The sequence below is a fragment of the Scardinius erythrophthalmus genome (genome assembly GCF_964197995.2).
Source record: "Scardinius erythrophthalmus genome assembly, chromosome: 1".
Lineage (NCBI taxonomy): Eukaryota > Metazoa > Chordata > Actinopteri > Cypriniformes > Leuciscidae > Scardinius > Scardinius erythrophthalmus.
This window is the reverse complement of record NC_138221.1, coordinates 34,970,313-34,990,356: the sequence shown is the minus strand read 5'-3', so window position 1 is coordinate 34,990,356 and position 20,044 is coordinate 34,970,313. Positions and strand designations below refer to the sequence as shown.

The following is a 20,044-nucleotide window of genomic DNA, read 5'->3' as shown; positions in this document are numbered from 1 at the left end:
GCAGGACAACCGGCAGATTACACCTTTAGCTTTATTCAAATGCAATGTGATTATAATATAAGGTTTTGATTGTACTTTATTCATAGGCGGAGTTTGACATTCGAGCCAGGGGGGGCAAAAAAAAAAAAAAAAAAATCATTGTAGCAGCTGGGACCTGCATGGCCTATCAATTGGGGAACTCAGCACTAGCACATATGGACAAAACAAACATGCTAAATAAACACATAAATTGTTAACCCGATAAAAAAACAGTAGGCTACAACAATACAATCATATTTGTAAACAGGCCGTAGAACTTTGCATAAACAGACACTTGACTTCGCATCGCATCTTCGTTCGGACACAGTTAGGATCAATAAAATGTGGACCACTTTTGCACTGTTAAAATATTGTCTTTAACCAAAACGAAAAGATTTTTAAAGTGTTTCTTTCCTTTTTTCAAAACACATTGTTGGAAGCTTGTTTCTGCCACTGAATAATAAATAAATAATAGCGACTTTTTATCTCGAAATTCTGACTATTTTTCTCACAATTGCAGTCAGAATTGTGAGAAATAAAGTGGCAATTCAGAGAAATAAAGTAGCAATTGTGAGATATAAAGTCGCAATTGCGGGATATAAAGCAGCAATTCTGAGAAATTAAGTCTTAATTGCGTGTTATAAAGTCAGAATTGTGAGATATAAACTATTCTGAGGTAAAAAAAAAAAAAAAAAAGTCCGTCTTTTTTTCCCCTTAGAATTGGACTTTATATCTCACAATTGTGAGAAACGATGTCAGAATTGCGAGATATAAACTCGCAATTGCGTGTTATAAAGTCAGAATTGCATGATATAAAGTTGCAATTGCGAGAAAAAAAGTCCGAATTCTGACAATTATCTCGCAATTCTGACGGAATTGTGGCGGAAATACATTGTGGCAATGAGAGTGATTAAAAAACAAGATATATTTCGCATTTTGTTGTACTTCATAAAACATTTAAAACATTTTGAGACACGGGAAAAATGAACAGTCACTCAACACTCAATACTCTCCACTTTTGAAACATATTGAACAGCATATTGAAAGCAGTGTGTTGAGTTTCTCCAGCTTAAGCAGTTATTTGGAAGAGAAATAAAACTTACAGTTTTGGTGTAACGAGTCCGAGATAACTACAACGCTATTACATGCTATCTTTTTTTACTAAAGCAGTAGGCTATATGAAATCAGATGTATTACCTACCACCATTTAGTTGTTTTGTGTTATTTAAAATATGTATAATATATCTTTTTTTTTAAACAATGCAATTATAATTTTTTTTTTTGTTGAGAAAATGCAATTACGTTTCAGCCAACAGGGGGGGCAATGCTCCCCCTGCCCCCTCGCAAACTCCGCGCATGACTTTATTGTACACTTTATTACTCTTTTTTGTTGTTGGTTAAATTAATGTATAAATTAAATAATTAAAAAGGTCAGAAAACAAAACAAAAAATAGAAATAATTTAATCTAATAATTTTAATCAAAATTAAATGAATGAAAAAAAATCCTTTAAATCTGTTAGAAATTGCATCTTTGTTTCGCTCTATCTCCTCTAAAAGGACATTAATTTCATCTTTTTGAAAGGTATCTTTTCTTGTTTTTTGTTTTTTTGTTTTTTTTTCAGCCATTTTGTCAGTGCCTCCGCCTGTAGGTGCTTTATATATACTTGTCTTGATTGCTAATCCACAACAGATGACAATTATTAGGTTAAACATTCAAAATACGATTCCATGTAAGGTTATATTTCAGCACTTCGAGAATGGACAGCAACTCTTAAGTAGCACGTAGAGCGCGTTCTCGCGCGTTCATGTTAAGTGCATTTTTGGGAAACACTCGTGGAATTGCTGCGAGCGTTCGTAACCTTGCACGTAGAAAGCGCTCTTAAGAGCTAAGATACATCGTTATCGGGAAACCCGGCCCAGCAAAATGGCAGAACAAAAAAAAAAAAAAAAACGAAAATAAATTTTTCAAAAAGAGGAGATTAATGTAATTTTAGAGGAGGTGGAGCTACAAACATATTTTTTCAGCAGGTTTAAGGGCAGTCATACAAATAAACTAAAACAACTATAAATCTGGGAGGATATTGCTACAAAACTAACTGCAGCTAGGGGCATTAAAAGATCAGGGCCCGGTTCCCCAAAACGTTCTTATCGCTAAGTACTTCTTAACCTATTCCTTAATCTCTCTCTTAACGTTATGGCACGATTCCCGACACGTATATCTTCTGTAAGTCACACTCACCATGGTCAGGTCCACTCTTACCTTATCACTGTTGCAGATCTATATGAAAATAATTCTGAAGTTTTAATACACACAGACAGTGTTCATTTAGGCTAATTCAAAGGTTTTCATGCAAAGAATAAAATTGTCAATCACACTGATTGTTGTTAGAATTTTAATTATATTATTATTATATATTATATTATTAATTTAATAAAAGAGCGCTTTTAAAGGCCGGTGAAAGCATACTGTCAGTTAAGTTCTATTCGGACGCTAATATTTTTTCTCATGGGCTCGTCCGGTATTTTAAACATTTACAGGGGTAAGTCGGTGATTTTAGTGCCGTCCGAATCCATAATATCAGTGTTTTTTTCTCACCCAACCCGTGTAAAAATCCCTGTCCAAATTAGTACCTACTGTTTTTTGACAAACAGGCCGTGTGGTAATTTAATTGCCGCCTGAATCCACATCTCTGAGTTTACAAGAGATTCAAAATTCACTGTTTAAATCCTTTTTGATCACTGCCGAGCACCGTACGTAAGATGTACACTTTTATTACTGAAATGCTGGAAAGTATTTACAAGAACAATATTTCATCGCAGCTCCACCTCAGCGAACAAAAATGGGAAAGAGAAGAAAGCACGTAAAATTTTTGAAATGGTTATTGTGGCAGCAATATATGATACAATTTTAAAATATGTAGGTTTGGCTATTATAGGCTTTTATAGTTTGGATTATTTTTTATAATATCCAATAGTCCTAATAAATGTAATTTCAACTATTTCTGAAGTGCTTCTTTTATAAAGAACACCACTTTCTAGCATAAAGCAGTGAAACAGCGCCTGGACAAGAGAATAATTGATTCTCGAGCCATCGATATCAACCAATTCAGCACCATCGCCACGGACAGCGCCGGGTAACGTCGCACATAAGAAGGTATATCTTAAGCAGCTTCCTAAGGTATGGTTCGGGGAACAATCCTAAATGGTATAGCCTACCTTTAGTTAAGTTATACCTTATGAGTCTTCGTAGCGCGCTAAGAGACAACGTCTTGTTAAATTTAATTAATAATATTGCTTATAATCTGTTGCCTCAATTTTATTGATTAGATATAGCGTATTCATTTTTACAGACTTTTTTCTCTCTCTTGTTTTTATTTGTGCTGGAAACTTTATTTTTAAATATTATATAATTTATATTTTGACTTTTTTTTTTTAAGCCATACTGAGTAACATTTTCTCTAGGCTTTTATTTAAAGTCCCCCTGTAGTCAAAAAATGTATCCCTTAAAACTCATCTTTGATCACCAAAATTACATATTTAAACGTGTTTTCCCTTAAAACATTCCTCATGCCTTAAAATAGCTTGAATGTCACGCTACAACCTTGTCTCATTTAGTAAGCGGTTCTATGAATATGCAAATTAGCCCCGCCTCCACTGACTCACGCCAGCTCAGAGATCCAGTCGTTGATGATCAATTGGTTACAAGGTTTGTGACATCATAAACACCAGCGATTTCAAACCGCGTATTTTAGACGGTCTTTGGTTCGTTGCAATTTTAATGAGTAAATACTCAGCAATGCTGTTGACTTATGAATTTGTATATGGTTTGTCTTAAAGCATATTAAAAACACCACATAGACATATTACAACATAAAAAGCTTGACTTTCACCACATGGGGAAGTTTTTTAAGGCTACACCCCTGGATGTAGAATGTTTTTCTACATCCAGGTGTAGAAAAACAGAATAAAGAATGTTTTTTAAAGAATGTTTTTTAGAAATTAAATGACATCGATTAAATAGAACGAGCTTTACAATCACTGACATTTCTTTTGGTCATTTCATTATTGTCATCAATAAAATAAATGGCTGCTGATATTTTCAATGTGCTAAAATGAGAGTAACGGATTACCTTAGAGCAGCCATAATAAAATTAATAAAATGGAAAGATCCTGCTTTAAACTCCAAAGCACAATGAGAGGTGCTAAAGTTTTCCAAGGAACGTGTCTGAAAGGGTTAAAGGACAATCAATCATGCAATGTAACTTAGCATAGACTATTGATTTGGTTATCGTCCGGAAAAAATACAGGTATAAGAGACGTTTTGATTGTGGAAGATTTTATTGATTGCGTCTGATATTTTATTTTTCATTATTTGAGGTAGCCCCTGAATGATGATCTTATCTGTATTTATCGCCGATGGCTGAAGACACAGCCGCAAGAAACTTGTCCACGGCCACGTGCACTTCTGCCGTTAAGTCAGAGGGGAAATGAACTGCAAGAGTCACAAGGATGTTATGGGACAGAATCTGAAAAAAAAAAAGAACAGAAAAAAGAACAAATTATACACTATGAATTAATAATCCATATTTTATTTCACATCTTGAACGTCTCCTTTTAATTGAACTCAGAGTGCTCCACACCATGAGTGTGTCAGATTATTTTAACTCCCTAAATGTACACTCAAGTGAAAGGATTGAAACACTGCACATATAAATCATCTCACCTTGAAGGTTACAGGGTCAAGGCGAACCTTAGTGGCATGGAGATCACTCAAGCTGCTCATTCCACCAATAAGATCATCCATTTTGCCCACAGCATCAGTGATGGCTGACATCACAGATTTGCCGTGTTTCTTCACTTGAGGTGAGTCGAGAGAAAAATCAGTCCAGTCAGGAAAATATATTTTAGTCTGAGGGTAGACGATGAGCATTCTGTGGGAAAGAGAAAAATCCGTCATTTGGTTTGGCAAAACTCTTTGACATTGATTTGCTTGGTGTCAAAAAATAATTCAAATCTAGATCTCTTACCTTCCCAGAGCTTCTTGTCCTATGGCGTCGGCCTGACCAGAGAATTTACCCCAGAGGGCCTTGACTAAAGCTTTATCCTTAGCTGTCAAACTCATTTTTCGATTCTTTCTACTTCGGTATTAGGCTACAAGAGAAAAGTTTTAGTTGAATGATAAGGGGTCTTTTTTTATACTGCGCAGTTCTGCCACACCCAACAGCGCATCAGCTCCACCTCTCAGACTTCAGCCAACAATTAAAGACGCATTTTGTCAATTCATTTCATCATGCTTTAAAAAAAAACAGTGAATGCCTTATTCATTTATTCTAAATGAGAGAGAGAGAGAGAGAGAGAGCGAGAGAGAGAGAGAGAGCGAGAGAGAGAGAGAGAGAGAGAGAGAGAGAGAGAGAGAGAGAGAGAGAGAGAGAGAGAGAGAGAGAGAGAGAGAGAGAGAGAGAGAGAGAGAGAGAGAGAGAGAGAGAGAGAGAGAGAGAGAGAGAGAGAGAGAGAGAGAAGCGATGCCTATATATCCTAAAAGAATTACCAGAATACAATGTATTGAATGTCTTGGCCGTTTTTGTCTGAAAACATAAACAATACTGTCCTTGCTTTTTTTCTCCCCTTTTTAGTACTAAATTAACAACATAGGCCTATTTATCTGAACAATTTATATTCGGTCTGCTGTGTTTGCATGTAAAAGTTGCTGCCTTTAACTTGGTAAAAGGTTTAAGTAATTTAAGTAATTTAAGTAAGTAAAAGGTTTAAGTAGTAAAAGTACAATTAACTTGGATGTTTAATAATTTCAAGTTAAATTACATTAAACTGACTTTTTTGTTTAAAAAAAAATTGTTGAATTGAGTTGAATTTAGTATAACAAAAAAGGTGAGAATTGCTTATGTTATTACATTGCTTTAAGATGGTTCGGGGTCTTTTGGGGACACCAAATGGTACCTAAAGGGGTGGGTTAAATACAAAAAGAACAGGACATCCACGGTTATCGAGATTAAACAAATTAAGAACATTTTGAAATGGGAGGAACGGCTCTGAGTGTCCAGATAAAGCAAAATGAGCTGGCACTTGTTCAAATTAAAAACTTAAATTAGATGTTGAAAGCGATAATTTTATTTAATTTAACGTTAATTTAATATTAATAATTTACATGCCCGAGTTTTTCCCCTATACGGATTCAAATCTATGACATTGACTATGTGCCATCCACTGTTAATGGGACTCATGTGCCTAGTGTTTTTTAAACATAATGGCCAGCTATAGTTTTCAACATTTTCTGAGTATGGAAGACAAATTACAACATAAAGCCTTGATTAGATTTTGGACTCTTACACACAACAATACACACAATACGACATTCATTTTGATGATTGAATCCATATTTATTTTGAGATGTACGAAATGGGTTCAAATGGGTTCAATCTAAGTTCGCAGTTTCTAATCAAAATATAGCTAACTAGGATCGGATCCAAGTAGGCTGGGTACCAATCAGTCTCGGCGCCTGGTGTGGGTTGGAGAGTGCGAGTATAAAAATTCCGCGCGTATCTATCTATGTTCAGCATTCACACTTGTTGAAAAAGGAAAGAGATAATCACAATGGTGGAGTGGTCAGATTCCGAGCGCAAAACTGTTGCGAGTGTCTGGGGCAAAATCAACGTCGGTGAAATCGGACCCCAGACTCTGGCAAGGTAATGTGAAAGCGTGTCAAAGATTATAACACGCCGTTAATTCAATTATGTATTTTGAAAAGAGTTTGGATTTATAGAGCTATTTCCATTCCTTCACGTGACAGGGTGCTGATTGTATACCCCTGGACTCAGAGGTATTTCGGTACCTTTGGAGACCTATCCAATGCAGCTGCAATCCAGGGCAATCCTAAAGTGTCAGCACATGGTAAAACTGTGCTAAATGCGTTGGACAAAGCCGTGAAGAACATGGATAACATCAAAGCCACTTACGCCCAACTTAGCCAGCTGCACTGCGAGAAACTCAACGTCGATCCAGGCAACTTCAAGGTAAATGCTTTATTTTCTAAATTTGAGCGTATTAATAAGGATGTCACATACTGTTGTTGCCTAATAAGTGCACGTTTTCTTGACCCACGCAGCTGTTGGCCAATTGCCTCACCATTATCATTGCGACCGCATTTGGACCCGCTTTCACCCCTGCAGTTCAGGCCACCTGGCAGAAGCTCCTGTCTGTAGTTGTGTCCGCTCTCTCCAGCCAGTACTACTGAAGTCCTGCTCGACATCTCTGCCTCAATTCAATGATTCGATGCATTAAAGTGTTGAAAAGGTATATAAATAAAGCAATCAAACAAGGGCTGGATTGTGAGTCTGTTTATTCATCAAGTAAATTACTTTAACATACAGCATAATGATAAATGAGCATCAACATTTCTCTCCAAAATGAACAAAACTGTTGCCATCATATTCAGCATTATCAGTGAATAATTTTTCACCTTGCAATGGTTATAGGCCTAATATTTTCTTTTTCAATTTTTAAAACACTCAAAATGCTCTTAATTTGGTCACAATTGTATAAGCAGACTTTCGGACGGTAGTGATATGCTGCAAGTTGGGCCATATGAATGTGCATATAAATGATTGGCCATTATACATTAGGATGGTTCAGAGTTCTTTTAGCCTCAGGTTATGGCATGTGAGATGTTGCAAGAATGTACAGGATATGAGCCCCTCTCATAATTCTGCCACTATCCTTTTTGTTTTTTACACTCATTTTGGCACCAATTTTAGAACCTTGATGTAATTTTCCAAAACTGTAGACACAAAACTCAAAACAGTCATCACTTGTAGATAACACAGGCTGTCCGGTGTTCAAAACTTTGCATTGTGCATTCATATCTTTAAAGATGCCTTGCACTTGCAGAATCATTGCTTCAAATAACTAATTTATCATGAAATATCAGGAACATTAATTTAGCACTCTGTGGTTTATTTTTTTTTTAGTTTATTTTTAATAAAATGAGACACCCATTTATTGGTCAACCCTATCTCAGGGGAGAAGAACTCAAATACTAATCAATGAAAGTGCAAAAAAGGGGTCACATGGCCCACAGGGGTCCATTTAGCGTCTTGTTTCAGCACAAATGCACAGGTCACATAGGCCATAGCTAGAGGATTCAGGGCCCTCTGAAAAAATATTGATGTGGTGATTGACTCCACCAATATCATATATACTGTAATAATAATAATACATAAGTCTTATATAGCGCTTTCCAAGGAACTCAAAGACGCTTTACAAATGAAACAAACAAACAAACAACAAATGAGCATGGAGGCCCACATATAACAGAAGATGGTGATTTTGTTGTAAGACCTTTATTTTAAAAGTTAAATGTTTATATAAAAATTACAACTAATAAAAACTAACAAAAAGCAAGAAATTGTTAAATAATAATAAAAACAATTTTAAAAAGTAACCGCAAAATAATGTCCCCCCCCCCCCATTAGTCTGTTATAATTCATAAATCAAAAAGTAAACGTTTAGAAATTGACAAGAATGCAGTCAAATAAAAAAAAAATTATTGTCTTATTTTTAATAAAGATAATATGGAACTGGTATTATTATTAAATAAATCTAATAAATGTATGCATCCAAGTGCAGCGTGTTCCTGTTTTCTTGATAAATAAATACATCATCAGCCGACTGGCAGATGCATAATGCAATTCGTCCTGACTCGTGTACATTTTTTAACTCTATTTACAATAGTGTAAAAAGACGGATCTTGCACCCAGCGCAATTGACTTTGTACACTGACACATGTATCATTCCTATTTTGCACCCGCGCACAGCGGACTTTTCCCTCCACAGACACACGTCGGTTAACTAAAAAATACACTTGCTCGCGGGGCGGTTCAGCCAAAAAGGAGGCGTGTTCCGGCACAAACGTTCCCTCATGCTATTTTGCACGTTTAGAAAACAATTCCGCCACTATAACCGAAAAAACTAGTTTATAGTCAGTGGTGCCTTGCGCATGTTATTAATTATGCTATTTAAGGGCGCATGCGTAATCAATGTAGCGTGTGCACAACGCGCATACACTTTGAGGGCCCTATTTTAACGATCTGAACGCAAGTGTCAAAGCGCAAAGCGCAAGTAACTTCGTGGGCGGGTCTTGGCGCTGTTGCTATTTTCCCGGCGGGATAAATGACTCTTGCGCCAGGCGCAAATCTAAAATGGGTTGGTCTGAAGTAGCTTCATTATTCATAGGTGTGGTTTGGGCGTAACGTGAAATAAACCAATCAGAGCGTCATCTCACATTCCCTTTAAGAGCAGACGCGCTTTTTCTAAAGCGGATTCCTATTGTAACGGCGGATTTGCCAGGTGCGCGCCAGGAGCGGTTCACAGCCGAGGAGAGCAACACTCTCGTCAGGGACGTTGGGGATGGAGAAACCCACCCAAATTAACTTCGGTTAAAAAGGCGTATGATAATTTGGGTAAATGTGTAAGCTAGATGTATGCTTTTATAATAAATTGTCTATCTATCTATCTATCTATCTATCTATCTATCTATCTATCTATCTATCTATCTATCTATCGTAATAATGTATGATTTGCAAAAATGAAAACTGTTGCTTCTGTGTAGATGAGAGAATCAAAGTGTATGCGCGTTGTGCACACGCTACATTGATTATGGCCAAGCATGTGCCCTTAAAAATAGCATATGAATAACATGCGCAACGCGCCACTGACTTTAAACTATTTTTTCCTGGTTAGTGGCGCAATTGTTTTCTAAACCTGCAAAATAGCTTGAAGGAACGTTTGCGCCGTAACACGCCTCCTTTTTTGCGCTGAACCGCAGGGAGCTCAAGTTCATTCCCTGGTTTAGCGACGTGCTTCTGTGGAGGGAAAAGCGGCTTTGCGCGGGTACAAAGTCAATTGCGCTGGGTGCAAGATAGGGCCCTGATTCTCAGATAGATAGATAGATTATTATAAAAGCATACATCTAGCTTACACATTTACCCAATTATCATACGCCTGTTTAACCGAAGTTAATTTGGGTGTGTTTCTCCATCCCCAACCTCACTTCTCTGTGTTTTACGGCCCTGACGAGAACGTCGCTCTCCTCGGCTGTGAACCGCTCCTGGCGTGCCCCTGGCAAATCCGCCGTTATAATAGGAATCCGCTTTAGAACAAGCGCGCCTGCTCTTAAAGGGAATGTGAGATGTCGCTCTGATTGGTTTATTTCACGTTACGCCCAAACCACACCTATGAATAATGAAGCTACTTCAGACCAACCCATTTTAGATTTGCGTCGGGCGCAAGAGTCATTTATCCCTCCGGTATAATAGCAACAACGCCCAAAACCCGCCCACAAAGTTACTTGCGTTTCGCGCTTGATACTTGCGTTTCAGATGGTTAAAATAGGGCCCAGGGTTTTTACCGCGTAAAACAGGTAAAAATTCCCATTACAGGGAATGACTGCTTAATCATTCGCTAGATTATGGTGTAATCGAAAGTGACAGTAGGCCTACCCGGCAGGCTGTAGGTAGTTTTCTTATTCCCAGCGAAATAACAATGCAAACTAGCCTGGTTAAAACCAGACCATTCTCAGTAGTAACTGAGTTATGGTCTGGCAAAGCTTCATTAAAGGGATAGTTCGGCCAAAAATGATATTAAACCCATGATTTACTCACCCTCAAGCCGTTCGAGATGCATATGTCAATCATTTTTCTCAGACGAACACATTTTCAGTTATTTTAGAAAATGTTTTAGATCTTTCAGTGGTTATAATGTCAAGTTATGGGGTCCAAAAATGTGCATGCATCCTTCACAAAAGTAATCCATCCGGCTCCAGGGGATAAATGAAGGCCTTCTGAGGGTAATCCGTGCGGATTTGTCGTAAAAATATACATATTTAAAACTTTATAAATGAAAATAACTGGCTTCCGGCAACGGTCGACGCGCGTTCACGGGAGATGGATGCTGGCGTATGACGTAGGACGTAGCGTAGTAAGCGTTGTGACGTAGAACGAAGTATAGCTAAATCAAACGCTACGTCCTACGTCATACGCCGGTGTTACGGATCAACTGGGGATCATGTTAACTGGGGGAACGCGCGTGCACGCAGATAGTTTTACCTGGATTTCCAGCAGATGTTAGACGGCTACAGATTCGTCACAGCGAATTTTCCACTGAGTAGATTTAAAAGATTTTGGTAAATTAATGTTTGTATCATATCAGGCCTCTGTTGTTTCCTCTGTCGCTACTCCGCTGTATGTTTCAGAACGCCGTTTAAGGGAAGTTTTTTTGTTGTTGTTTTTTTAATTTCGCGACACACAGTCAGACCACGCCCACATCATTTTGTTACATTCGTTTCAATGGAATTCGTATCTAGATGACAATTGTTACATTCAATAAAGTATTTAAATTGTGTCTTTGCTGTGCGTGTGTATTCGCAGATTATTTTTGATGCATGGTTTGTGGCTTAATTTAAATTGAGCAGCAATGCACTGTAGTTAAAGGAACAAGTTATTTATTTAAGCTGAGGAATGAGTTAAAGCATACAGGACACTCCATAAATGTTCCTTAAAAGTGGAGAAAAGTGATAAGCCATAGTTATGCAAATATAATAATAATTTATAATGAATGACATACAGATAGGATCCAGTGAATTACCCACAGCATTTATTTAGGGGAATGTTCAATAAACATAACATATTGAAGAAACAATAACAGAAAATAAATAAATAAGGCAGGACAAATGCACTACATGCATGTAGGGCAGCTGTATTTGCCAACTGTGGAAGGTCTACCCACACAGTCCCAATGGTACCACCTTCCACATTCTGTACATTCAATCTAAGGAAGGAAGAACAAACATTAGAATAAATTACATGTTAAGTGTGTGTTTTGCAATGTATATTTATAAATTGTTCTTACCCATTGCACAGTTTGGCCTTCATGCCTGTGCTGCTCTCCACACGAACGACAGAGCTGTGAAAGGTCATCTATAATATGTAGAGGGAGTCATGTCATGCCCAGAAAACTTATAAACAAAGGTAGTCAAGGCTATAAAAAAAATTTAAAGGATTCTTTCTCACCAGTTTCTCTTAAAAGCCTTTTTGCAATTTCCAGACGCAGTAAAACAACGCCTTCATTTGAAAACGTCATTTCTTCCTCCATAAGAAGCAGCTCTGCTAGCTGATGTGAGCAGTTATGCCATACATGAATTATGTTTTATCAATAAAGACTGTAAAATTACTACAAGTACATATAGCTTACTTTGCAAACAAATGCACCACATGATGTGGAATCCTGTTGGGTAGGATGCACAACTGAGTGGCATCCCCACCTGGAAATGTTCAGACCTTTCATCCTAAGGAAAGATCTATTAAATAGAAGTGTGTGCAAGTGCACTCATCATTAAGCCACAATACATAATATACAACAGATAACTCAACGTTTTAAGAAACTTTGCATACAATACAAGCCTTGTAGCATCCTTGCATTTGGAAATTGCTGATTCATTAGCACCAAAAGGGTCAATATATATGGATTTTGACAATTGTGGGAACATTGCCTAAAAAAAACATTAACTGTCATTAGATAATTCATCTTAAGTCTGCATTACCATCAATTCATGTATCTACTTCTGTAGTAATTTAGAAAGTAACTTACTATAAATGTCCAATGGTTGTCGCTGACACAAACAGCCCCGAAAAGAACATAATAACTGGATGGATCAAGCTACAAACAATACATTAGCAGTTTTAAAAACTCTCAATATACTAAAACACTTTGAAGTTTGTGTTTAAATGAAAAAACCTTTTTCAAGCCCTTTTGGCTTCCTTTCCAGATTGCAGTCATCTGGTATGAATCAATGAAATATGCCTGTTTCATTCCTGACACATTTATTCGGTTTTTAAGATTGTGTAGGTAACCATTCACAACCTATTTACAAAAAGAATCAAAATAAGGGCTATTGAATTGATAAAACAAGGAACCAAAACAAAAAAAGGTAACCACACACTATTTGAGAATGCAACCCTACCTCACTTTCTAAACATTTACCTGGTGCCAGACCCATCAGGTTCTTGGTGAACAATTTGTAGGGGCCCATTTTGCTCCACAGCACTTCCTGTTTCTTGCCCTCCCATATATCATGTATCACTAAAATAAGCACAATAAATACAAAGTAAAATTCTGAGCCATGGCACAGTGAAATATAACCACACCACTTCATTTTTTACCTTGTTCTTCCGAATATGTTGACACAGGGAAGGTGTCTTGGGAGTGAGTAGTTGGTGAGCCTGGGTTAATTTGTGTTTGTGCCATTGTTGCAGGGTGAGGAGGATTGGCAGGTGATGGAAGTGTTGCAGGGTGAGGAGGATTGGCTGGTGATGGAAGTGTTGCAGGGTGAGGAGGACTGGCAGGAGATGGAAGTGTTGCAGGGTTAGGAGGACTGGTGGGAGATGGAAGTGTTGCAGGGTGAGGAGGACTGGCAGGAGATGGAAGTGTTGCAGGGTTAGGAGGACTGGTGGGTGATGGAAGTGTTGCAGGGTGAGGACTGGCAGGAGATGGAAGTGTTGCAGGGTGAGGAGAATTGGCAGGAGATGGAAGTGTTGCAGGGTGAGGAGGATTGGCTGGTGATGGAAGTGTTGCAGGGTTAGGAGGACTGGTGGGTGATGGAAGTGTTGCAGGGTTAGGAGGACTGGTGGGAGATGGAAGTGTTGCAGGGTGAGGAGGACTGGCAGGAGATGGAAATGTTGCAGGGTTAGGAGGACTGGTGGGTGATGGAAGTGTTGCAGGGTTAGGAGGACTGGTGGGAGATGGAAGTGTTGCAGGGTGAGGAGGACTGGCAGGAGATGGAAGTGTTGCAGGGTGAGGAGGATTGGCAGGAGATGGAAGTGTTGCAGGGTGAGGAGGACTGGCAGGAGATGGAAGTGTTTGCAGGGTTAGGAGGACTGGTGGGTGATGGAAGTGTTACAGGGTGAGGAGGACTGGTGGGTGATGGAAGTGTTACAGGGTGAGGAGGACTGGCAGGCGATGGAAGTGTTGCAGGATTAGGAGGACTGGCAGGCGATGGAAGTGTTTGCAGGGTTAGGAGGACTGGTGGGTGATGGAAGTGTTACAGGGTGAGGAGGACTGGCAGGCGATGGAAGTGTTGCAGGGTTAGGAGGACTGGCAGGAGATGGAAGTGTTGCAGGGTTAGGAGGACTGGCAGGAGATGGAAGTGTTGCAGGGTTAGGAGGACTGGTGGGTGATGGAAGTGTTACAGGGTGAGGAGGACTGGCAGGAGATGGAAGTGTTGCAGGGTTAGGAGGACTGGCAGGAGATGGAAGTGTTGCAGGGTTAGGAGGACTGGTGGGTGATGGAAGTGTTACAGGGTGAGGAGGACTGGTGGGTGATGGAAGTGTTACAGGGTGAGGAGGACTGGCAGGAGATGGAAGTGTTGCAGGGTGAGGAGGACTGGCAGGAGATGGAAGTGTTGCAGGGTGAGGAGGATTGGCAGGAGATGGAAGTGTTGCAGGGTGAGGAGGACTGGCAGGAGATGGAAGTGTTTGCAGGGTTAGGAGGACTGGTGGGTGATGGAAGTGTTACAGGGTGAGGAGGACTGGTGGGTGATGGAAGTGTTACAGGGTGAGGAGGACTGGCAGGCGATGGAAGTGTTGCAGGATTAGGAGGACTGGCAGGCGATGGAAGTGTTTGCAGGGTTAGGAGGACTGGTGGGTGATGGAAGTGTTACAGGGTGAGGAGGACTGGCAGGCGATGGAAGTGTTGCAGGGTTAGGAGGACTGGCAGGAGATGGAAGTGTTGCAGGGTTAGGAGGACTGGCAGGAGATGGAAGTGTTGCAGGGTTAGGAGGACTGGTGGGTGATGGAAGTGTTACAGGGTGAGGAGGACTGGCAGGAGATGGAAGTGTTGCAGGGTTAGGAGGACTGGCAGGAGATGGAAGTGTTGCAGGGTTAGGAGGACTGGTGGGTGATGGAAGTGTTACAGGGTGAGGAGGACTGGTGGGTGATGGAAGTGTTACAGGGTGAGGAGGACTGGCAGGAGATGGAAGTGTTGCAGGGTGAGGAGGATTGGCAGGAGATGGAAGTGTTGCAGGGTGAGGAGGATTGGCTGGTGATGGAAGTGTTGCAGGGTTAGGAGGACTGGTGGGTGATGGAAGTGTTACAGGGTGAGGAGGACTGGCAGGCGATGGAAGTGTTGCAGGGTTAGGAGGACTGGCAGGAGATGGAAGTGTTGCAGGGTTAGGAGGACTGGCAGGAGATGGAAGTGTTGCAGGGTTAGGAGGACTGGTGGGTGATGGAAGTGTTACAGGGTGAGGAGGACTGGTGGGTGATGGAAGTGTTACAGGGTGAGGAGGACTGGCAGGCGATGGAAGTGTTGCAGGATTAGGAGGACTGGCAGGCGATGGAAGTGTTGCAGGATTAGGAGGACTGGCAGGAGATGGAAGTGTTGCAGGATTAGGAGGACTGGCAGGAGATGGAAGTGTTGCAGGGTGAGGAGGACTGGCAGGAGATGGAAGTGTTGCAGGGTGAGGAGGACTGGCAGGAGATGGAAGTGTTGCAGGGTTAGGAGGACTGGTGGGTGATGGAAGTGTTGCAGGGTGAGGAGGACTGGCAGGAGATGGAAGTGTTGCAGGGTGAGGAGGACTGGCAGGAGATGGAAGTGTTGCAGGGTGAGGAGGATTGGCTGGTGATGGAAGTGTTGCAGGGTTAGGAGGATTGGCTGGTGATGGAAGTGTTGCAGGGTGAGGAGGATTGGCTGGTGATGGAAGTGTTGCAGGGTGAGGAGGACTGGCAAGAGATGGAAGTGTTGCAGGCTGAGGAGGACTGGTGGGAGATAGAAGTGTTGCAGGGTTCCATAAAGACATTGTGCGCCTCCTCGGGTGAAAGGACAACTTTAGCTAAATGATGACTCTTGTCCTTTTTTCTTCTGCAGATGTAATGCAGCTCTCCATCTAATGTAATAATGTTATAATAGTAAATAAAGGTCACAGTTGTATTACCTTTTTATGGCAAGACCAACTTAATACACCATTACCTTTCATTGTGAAATTTTCACATCTTCTCTTTAAGTAATAGCGCTCCTTTCCTGAGCAGCTATCAGGATATTGGTTATCCTGCAAAAAGTTTTTGATTTCTCTAACTTTAATTGCATCCATTTGCTGTGGCAGTATGTGGCCTAACAACAACACCAGTTGCAATAATGACATTTAAAGGCAGGGTAGGTAGGATTTTTCTAAAAAAAAAAAACATTCCAAATTTGTTTAAACTGTCTTTATATACCAATACATAATTAAAATGTAAGTACTCTGAAAAAGAGAGTATACAAATCGAGTGTCTGTAGACCTCTCACGACTGTTGTAAACACAGCTAATTATTTCCATTCACTCCACCCCCTCCCTTCTGAGCTCCTTCCAAAGCCACGCCCCCAAAACACATGAACGCGCGACGCCAAACGCTCAGGCTCAGCTGGAAGACGCATTTATTTACCTGAGAGGAGTGGAGAGGAAGGAGCGCAGTGCATGCAGTGACATCATGTCAGAATCACATGTAATAAAATACCTAACTTTATCACTATGAATATAAACAAGATTTCTTTTAGTACTCACTATCAAGCTAGCATATCGATACTGGTAAAGTTTAAAATATAGCCTACTTTGTTTGATTCGGTAACGAGCTATATTTATAGGTAATGAGCTATATTTATAAGGCAAAGCTAAAAACAGGTTGCACTGATACACGTTTTACCATTACCATAAGTTAAACTGTGATGAAGGTGAATTTTGTGTAAGATTCATAACATATACGGTGTTTTGCATGTAAGAGTTTTCATGATGAAAACATTGTTGACTCTAATGAGGACTACACTCCGGAGACAAGTACCGCATCGTCGGTTCGAGGACAGGTCCGGGGTCGAGGGCAACGCAGAGGAGGTCGTTCAAGAGTGTGGGCAACCAGGGTCCGAGGAAGTAGTTTTTGCCTTGTTTGCCTTCACTGACTGCATATGCAGGTGCTTTCAATTTTGAATGCTCTTTCTCTGCCATAATTTTACTCTTCGTAGGTTCCGCGCCTCTTGCACTCCTCAAATCAAACGGGTGCGCGCGCATATGGGCAGATCTAGCAACAGGGGTGGTAGCCATGTTTGCGAGAGTGAGTGACAGTCGCCCAAACCAATCAATTGTTTCGTCCCGAATGGAAATAATGAGCTGTGTTTATTGCAGATTAAAAGGTCTACTTTTTAAAAGATTATATGATTCTAAGAAGATGCAGTATTACATACAGAATTGTTCTCTTTTTCTATTTTAATCTTTTGGAAAAAATAAAACATAATTATAAACAATGTGATCTTATAATTCAGCCAAAATGTTGATTTAAGATCAGTAAAAAATCCAGGATGAAACTTCTCAACCATAAGTTCATTGGCATTATCACACACCTTGTATAATTCCAAACAAGCTCTGCAATCACAATATTAAAAGAACAATAATTATTCCCTCTTCAAGATTGAATTTTATCAAGACTTCTTGGCTTAATTCAGCTGGAGTCTGAAAAAAAACAAGGATAAAATAATTATTTATTGACCAGTCATTGAAAATGTTACAAGTTCATGAGATATTACCTTCATGACCCTATAAGCATAGCTGTTTTATGTCCAGGGAAATGGATACAAAGCTGGATTTTACACACAATCCAGAGCCCGAGCCAGAGCTGGTTGTACTCGCAAGAGATAGGTTAATATAATAAAATCAGCATTGTAAAATAAACTGATAAATGTTTTTATATAAATATAACAGATCCATTATAAAATTATAGGCTATGCAGGTCAATAAAAACAACTTGTTGAAAAAATGTAAATGAATTTGCAATTCACGTTTTCTTTAGGTAGCCTATGCCTATTGCTAATTTAACTTAATCTACATCTGTTGTTATTTGTGGGTCGAACAACACACTATAAGCAAGCAATATGATACATGAGACGTGTAAATTCTTACATTCTGAAGTGCGCTGACAAGTCCGCTCATCCAATGAAACCGAATGCCCCATGTTAACATAGGCGTGGTTTCTGAGCTTGACACTAAAGTATGTTAAACTTCTTTGAAATTGCGTCAAATACGCAGGAATATACACTACAAAAACAAATCGCTTTATTATACATACCAGTTTATACAACTGGTGAAACATACGTTTTTAATCATTGATCCGTGAAAAAATGGCAATTGACGAATCTGTAGCCGTCTAACATCTGCTGGAAATCCAGGTAAAACTATCTGCGTGCACGCGCGTTCCCCCAGTTAACATGATCCCCAGTTGATCCGTAACACCGGCATCCATCTCTCGTGAACCCGCGTCGACCATTTCATGGAGACTGTCCTCATGTACATGTTTGCAATTTGAATATAATGCATTTAAAAGTTGAACAGACATCCTCAAATGCCTCTGGGCGCAATTGGATAGACCTAAAACCAATCAGAGCGATCGTCATTGTGTAAAGCCCGCCCCAACGTTTCTGATTGGTGCCGCGATTTCGAGGATTAGAAATGGCCTTGAATCATAGAATGAGCTCTTTGCCAGACTACTTGCAGAGCAAATCTAAATTTGCCGGAAGTTATCTGGGTTTTCCCAGGCTAAATGCAAAGAATGCTTTAAGAATGTCTTGATCGACTGGGATACAACAACTCTCCTGGCCTCCCTCTCCTTCTTTTCATGGCGTTTCTGGTACCCTGATTTATGCTTTCTTTTCCCCGAAATTTTCAGTCAGTCAGTCTCCTGCTCTTCCACCAAGTTCATCGTTAACTTCAGGCACTGCCGCCTCAACTCTGATTGGTTCTGTTCACGAGCTGGGGAGGGACTTACAATGTTATTGGGTCCATCTGATGTTTGTCACTGACTGAGTAATTAATAAATACTTTAGATCGAACTAAACCATTTTTAGGGAGGTATGATTTGCATGTTTTTGTGGTTTTCATTTAAATCTCAGGCATATAACTGTTATAAATATTAGAATTATTCATACAACAGGGGCATAACTGCTGGATTTTTACCACCTTTCACCCCAGCGACGGCCCATGGCTCCATATTTTCCCCAATGAAAAGTGCATTTCACTAATTTATGTCCAGTTAACCCGCAAAAAAATATGAGCCACCTTCAGTAGTGAGTAAAGAGGTATTTTCAAGATCTTTACATTATATATCATCAAATGTTTTAAAAAAACTGAGGCAACATTATACCACAATGGAATCGCATAAAACCCCATACCAGGTTGGAATACAAAAATTCTAAGAGTTAGAATTATCTAAATATATATGCATGTTTGCATGATTTTGTAATGCACTCATAAGAATAGTAATTCATATACTATGTCTGATTGCACATATTATCATGATATGCACATATCTAAAAAGGTATAAAACACAACTGCCAGTTGATAGAATAGAATAGAGCTTTATTGTCATTGTAAACAAGATTACAAAAAGTCACATGCTCAGCAAACAACAAATATTAGAAAACAATAACTACACATGGGATTGACATCAAATTAAAATAAATTACAAAAATGTGGGATGAAAAAGAGTAGCAATATACAATGATGAGATTAACATGCTAGTCTCTGTGGACTTTGATTATTTAACTCTTGAGGTATGATGGATTGAGCAGAAGTGGTGTTCAGTAATGTCACAGCCCTGGGGAAAAAAAAAAACTATTTTTCTTCCTCGAAGTCCGAGCAGTGATATTCCTGTATCTCCTCCCAGGCAGAAGGTTAAACAGGTGATGGCTTGGGTGAGAAGGGTCTTTTATGATGTTTTGAGTCCAGGTCTCGTAATTGGGTCCCAGTGGTATCCTGTGCCGTACTTACAATTCTTTGCAGCATTTTCCTGTCAGCCTGATTACAGTTACCATACCATGACATCATACAGTATGTTATTGTAGTTTTGGTGGCACTGTAATAAAAGTTCACCAGCAGTTTCGGGTAGACCGGATCCTTTGAATGCCCTCAGGTAATATAGGCTCTGCTGGGCCCACCACTGTGGACAT

At 39.7% G+C, this 20,044-nt stretch overlaps 2 protein-coding genes and 1 long non-coding RNA gene across 3 annotated transcripts; 1 reads left to right on the top strand and 2 right to left on the bottom strand.

Moving 5' to 3' along the window:
* Positions 1-3,817: 3,817 nt before the first annotated feature.
* Positions 3,818-5,355, bottom strand: LOC308699812 (hemoglobin cathodic subunit alpha-like). Its single transcript, XM_081380866.1, has 3 exons — positions 5,047-5,355; positions 4,743-4,950; positions 3,818-4,545 (listed from the first exon to the last, which is right to left on the bottom strand). The coding sequence occupies exons 1-3, from the start codon at positions 5,139-5,141 to the stop codon at positions 4,417-4,419; spliced, it is 432 nt and encodes a 143-aa protein (XP_081236992.1). The 5' UTR covers positions 5,142-5,355; the 3' UTR covers positions 3,818-4,416.
* Positions 5,356-6,013: 658 nt separating this feature from the next.
* hbba2 (hemoglobin, beta adult 2) lies at positions 6,014-7,354 on the top strand. Its single transcript, XM_081380826.1, has 3 exons — positions 6,014-6,720; positions 6,825-7,047; positions 7,140-7,354. The coding sequence occupies exons 1-3, from the start codon at positions 6,629-6,631 to the stop codon at positions 7,266-7,268; spliced, it is 444 nt and encodes a 147-aa protein (XP_081236952.1). The 5' UTR covers positions 6,014-6,628; the 3' UTR covers positions 7,269-7,354.
* A 4,308-nt stretch (positions 7,355-11,662) lies between these two features.
* LOC308690802 lies at positions 11,663-13,151 on the bottom strand. The gene is made up of 4 exons (XR_014030196.1): positions 12,281-13,151; positions 12,100-12,199; positions 11,939-12,006; positions 11,663-11,857 (listed from the first exon to the last, which is right to left on the bottom strand). It is a non-coding gene; the product is annotated as an uncharacterized lncRNA (long non-coding RNA).
* Between the last annotated feature and the right edge of the window lie 6,893 nt (positions 13,152-20,044).

What these genes read in the sequence shown, in the direction of transcription:
- LOC308699812 (XM_081380866.1), bottom strand. Translation starts at nt 5,141, where the DNA reads ATGAGTTTGACAGCTAAGGATAAAGCTTTAGTCAAGGCCCTCTGGGGT. An exon ending in GGACAAGAAGCTCTGGGAAG is followed by an intron (nt 4,951 to 5,046) that starts GTAAGAGATCTA and finishes TCTTTCCCACAG; the next exon opens with AATGCTCATCGTCTACCCTC. An exon ending in TTGACCCTGTAACCTTCAAG is followed by an intron (nt 4,546 to 4,742) that starts GTGAGATGATTT and finishes TTTTTTTTTCAG; the next exon opens with ATTCTGTCCCATAACATCCT.
- hbba2 (XM_081380826.1), top strand. Translation starts at nt 6,629, where the DNA reads ATGGTGGAGTGGTCAGATTCCGAGCGCAAAACTGTTGCGAGTGTCTGG. An exon ending in GGACCCCAGACTCTGGCAAG is followed by an intron (nt 6,721 to 6,824) that starts GTAATGTGAAAG and finishes TTCACGTGACAG; the next exon opens with GGTGCTGATTGTATACCCCT. An exon ending in TCGATCCAGGCAACTTCAAG is followed by an intron (nt 7,048 to 7,139) that starts GTAAATGCTTTA and finishes TGACCCACGCAG; the next exon opens with CTGTTGGCCAATTGCCTCAC.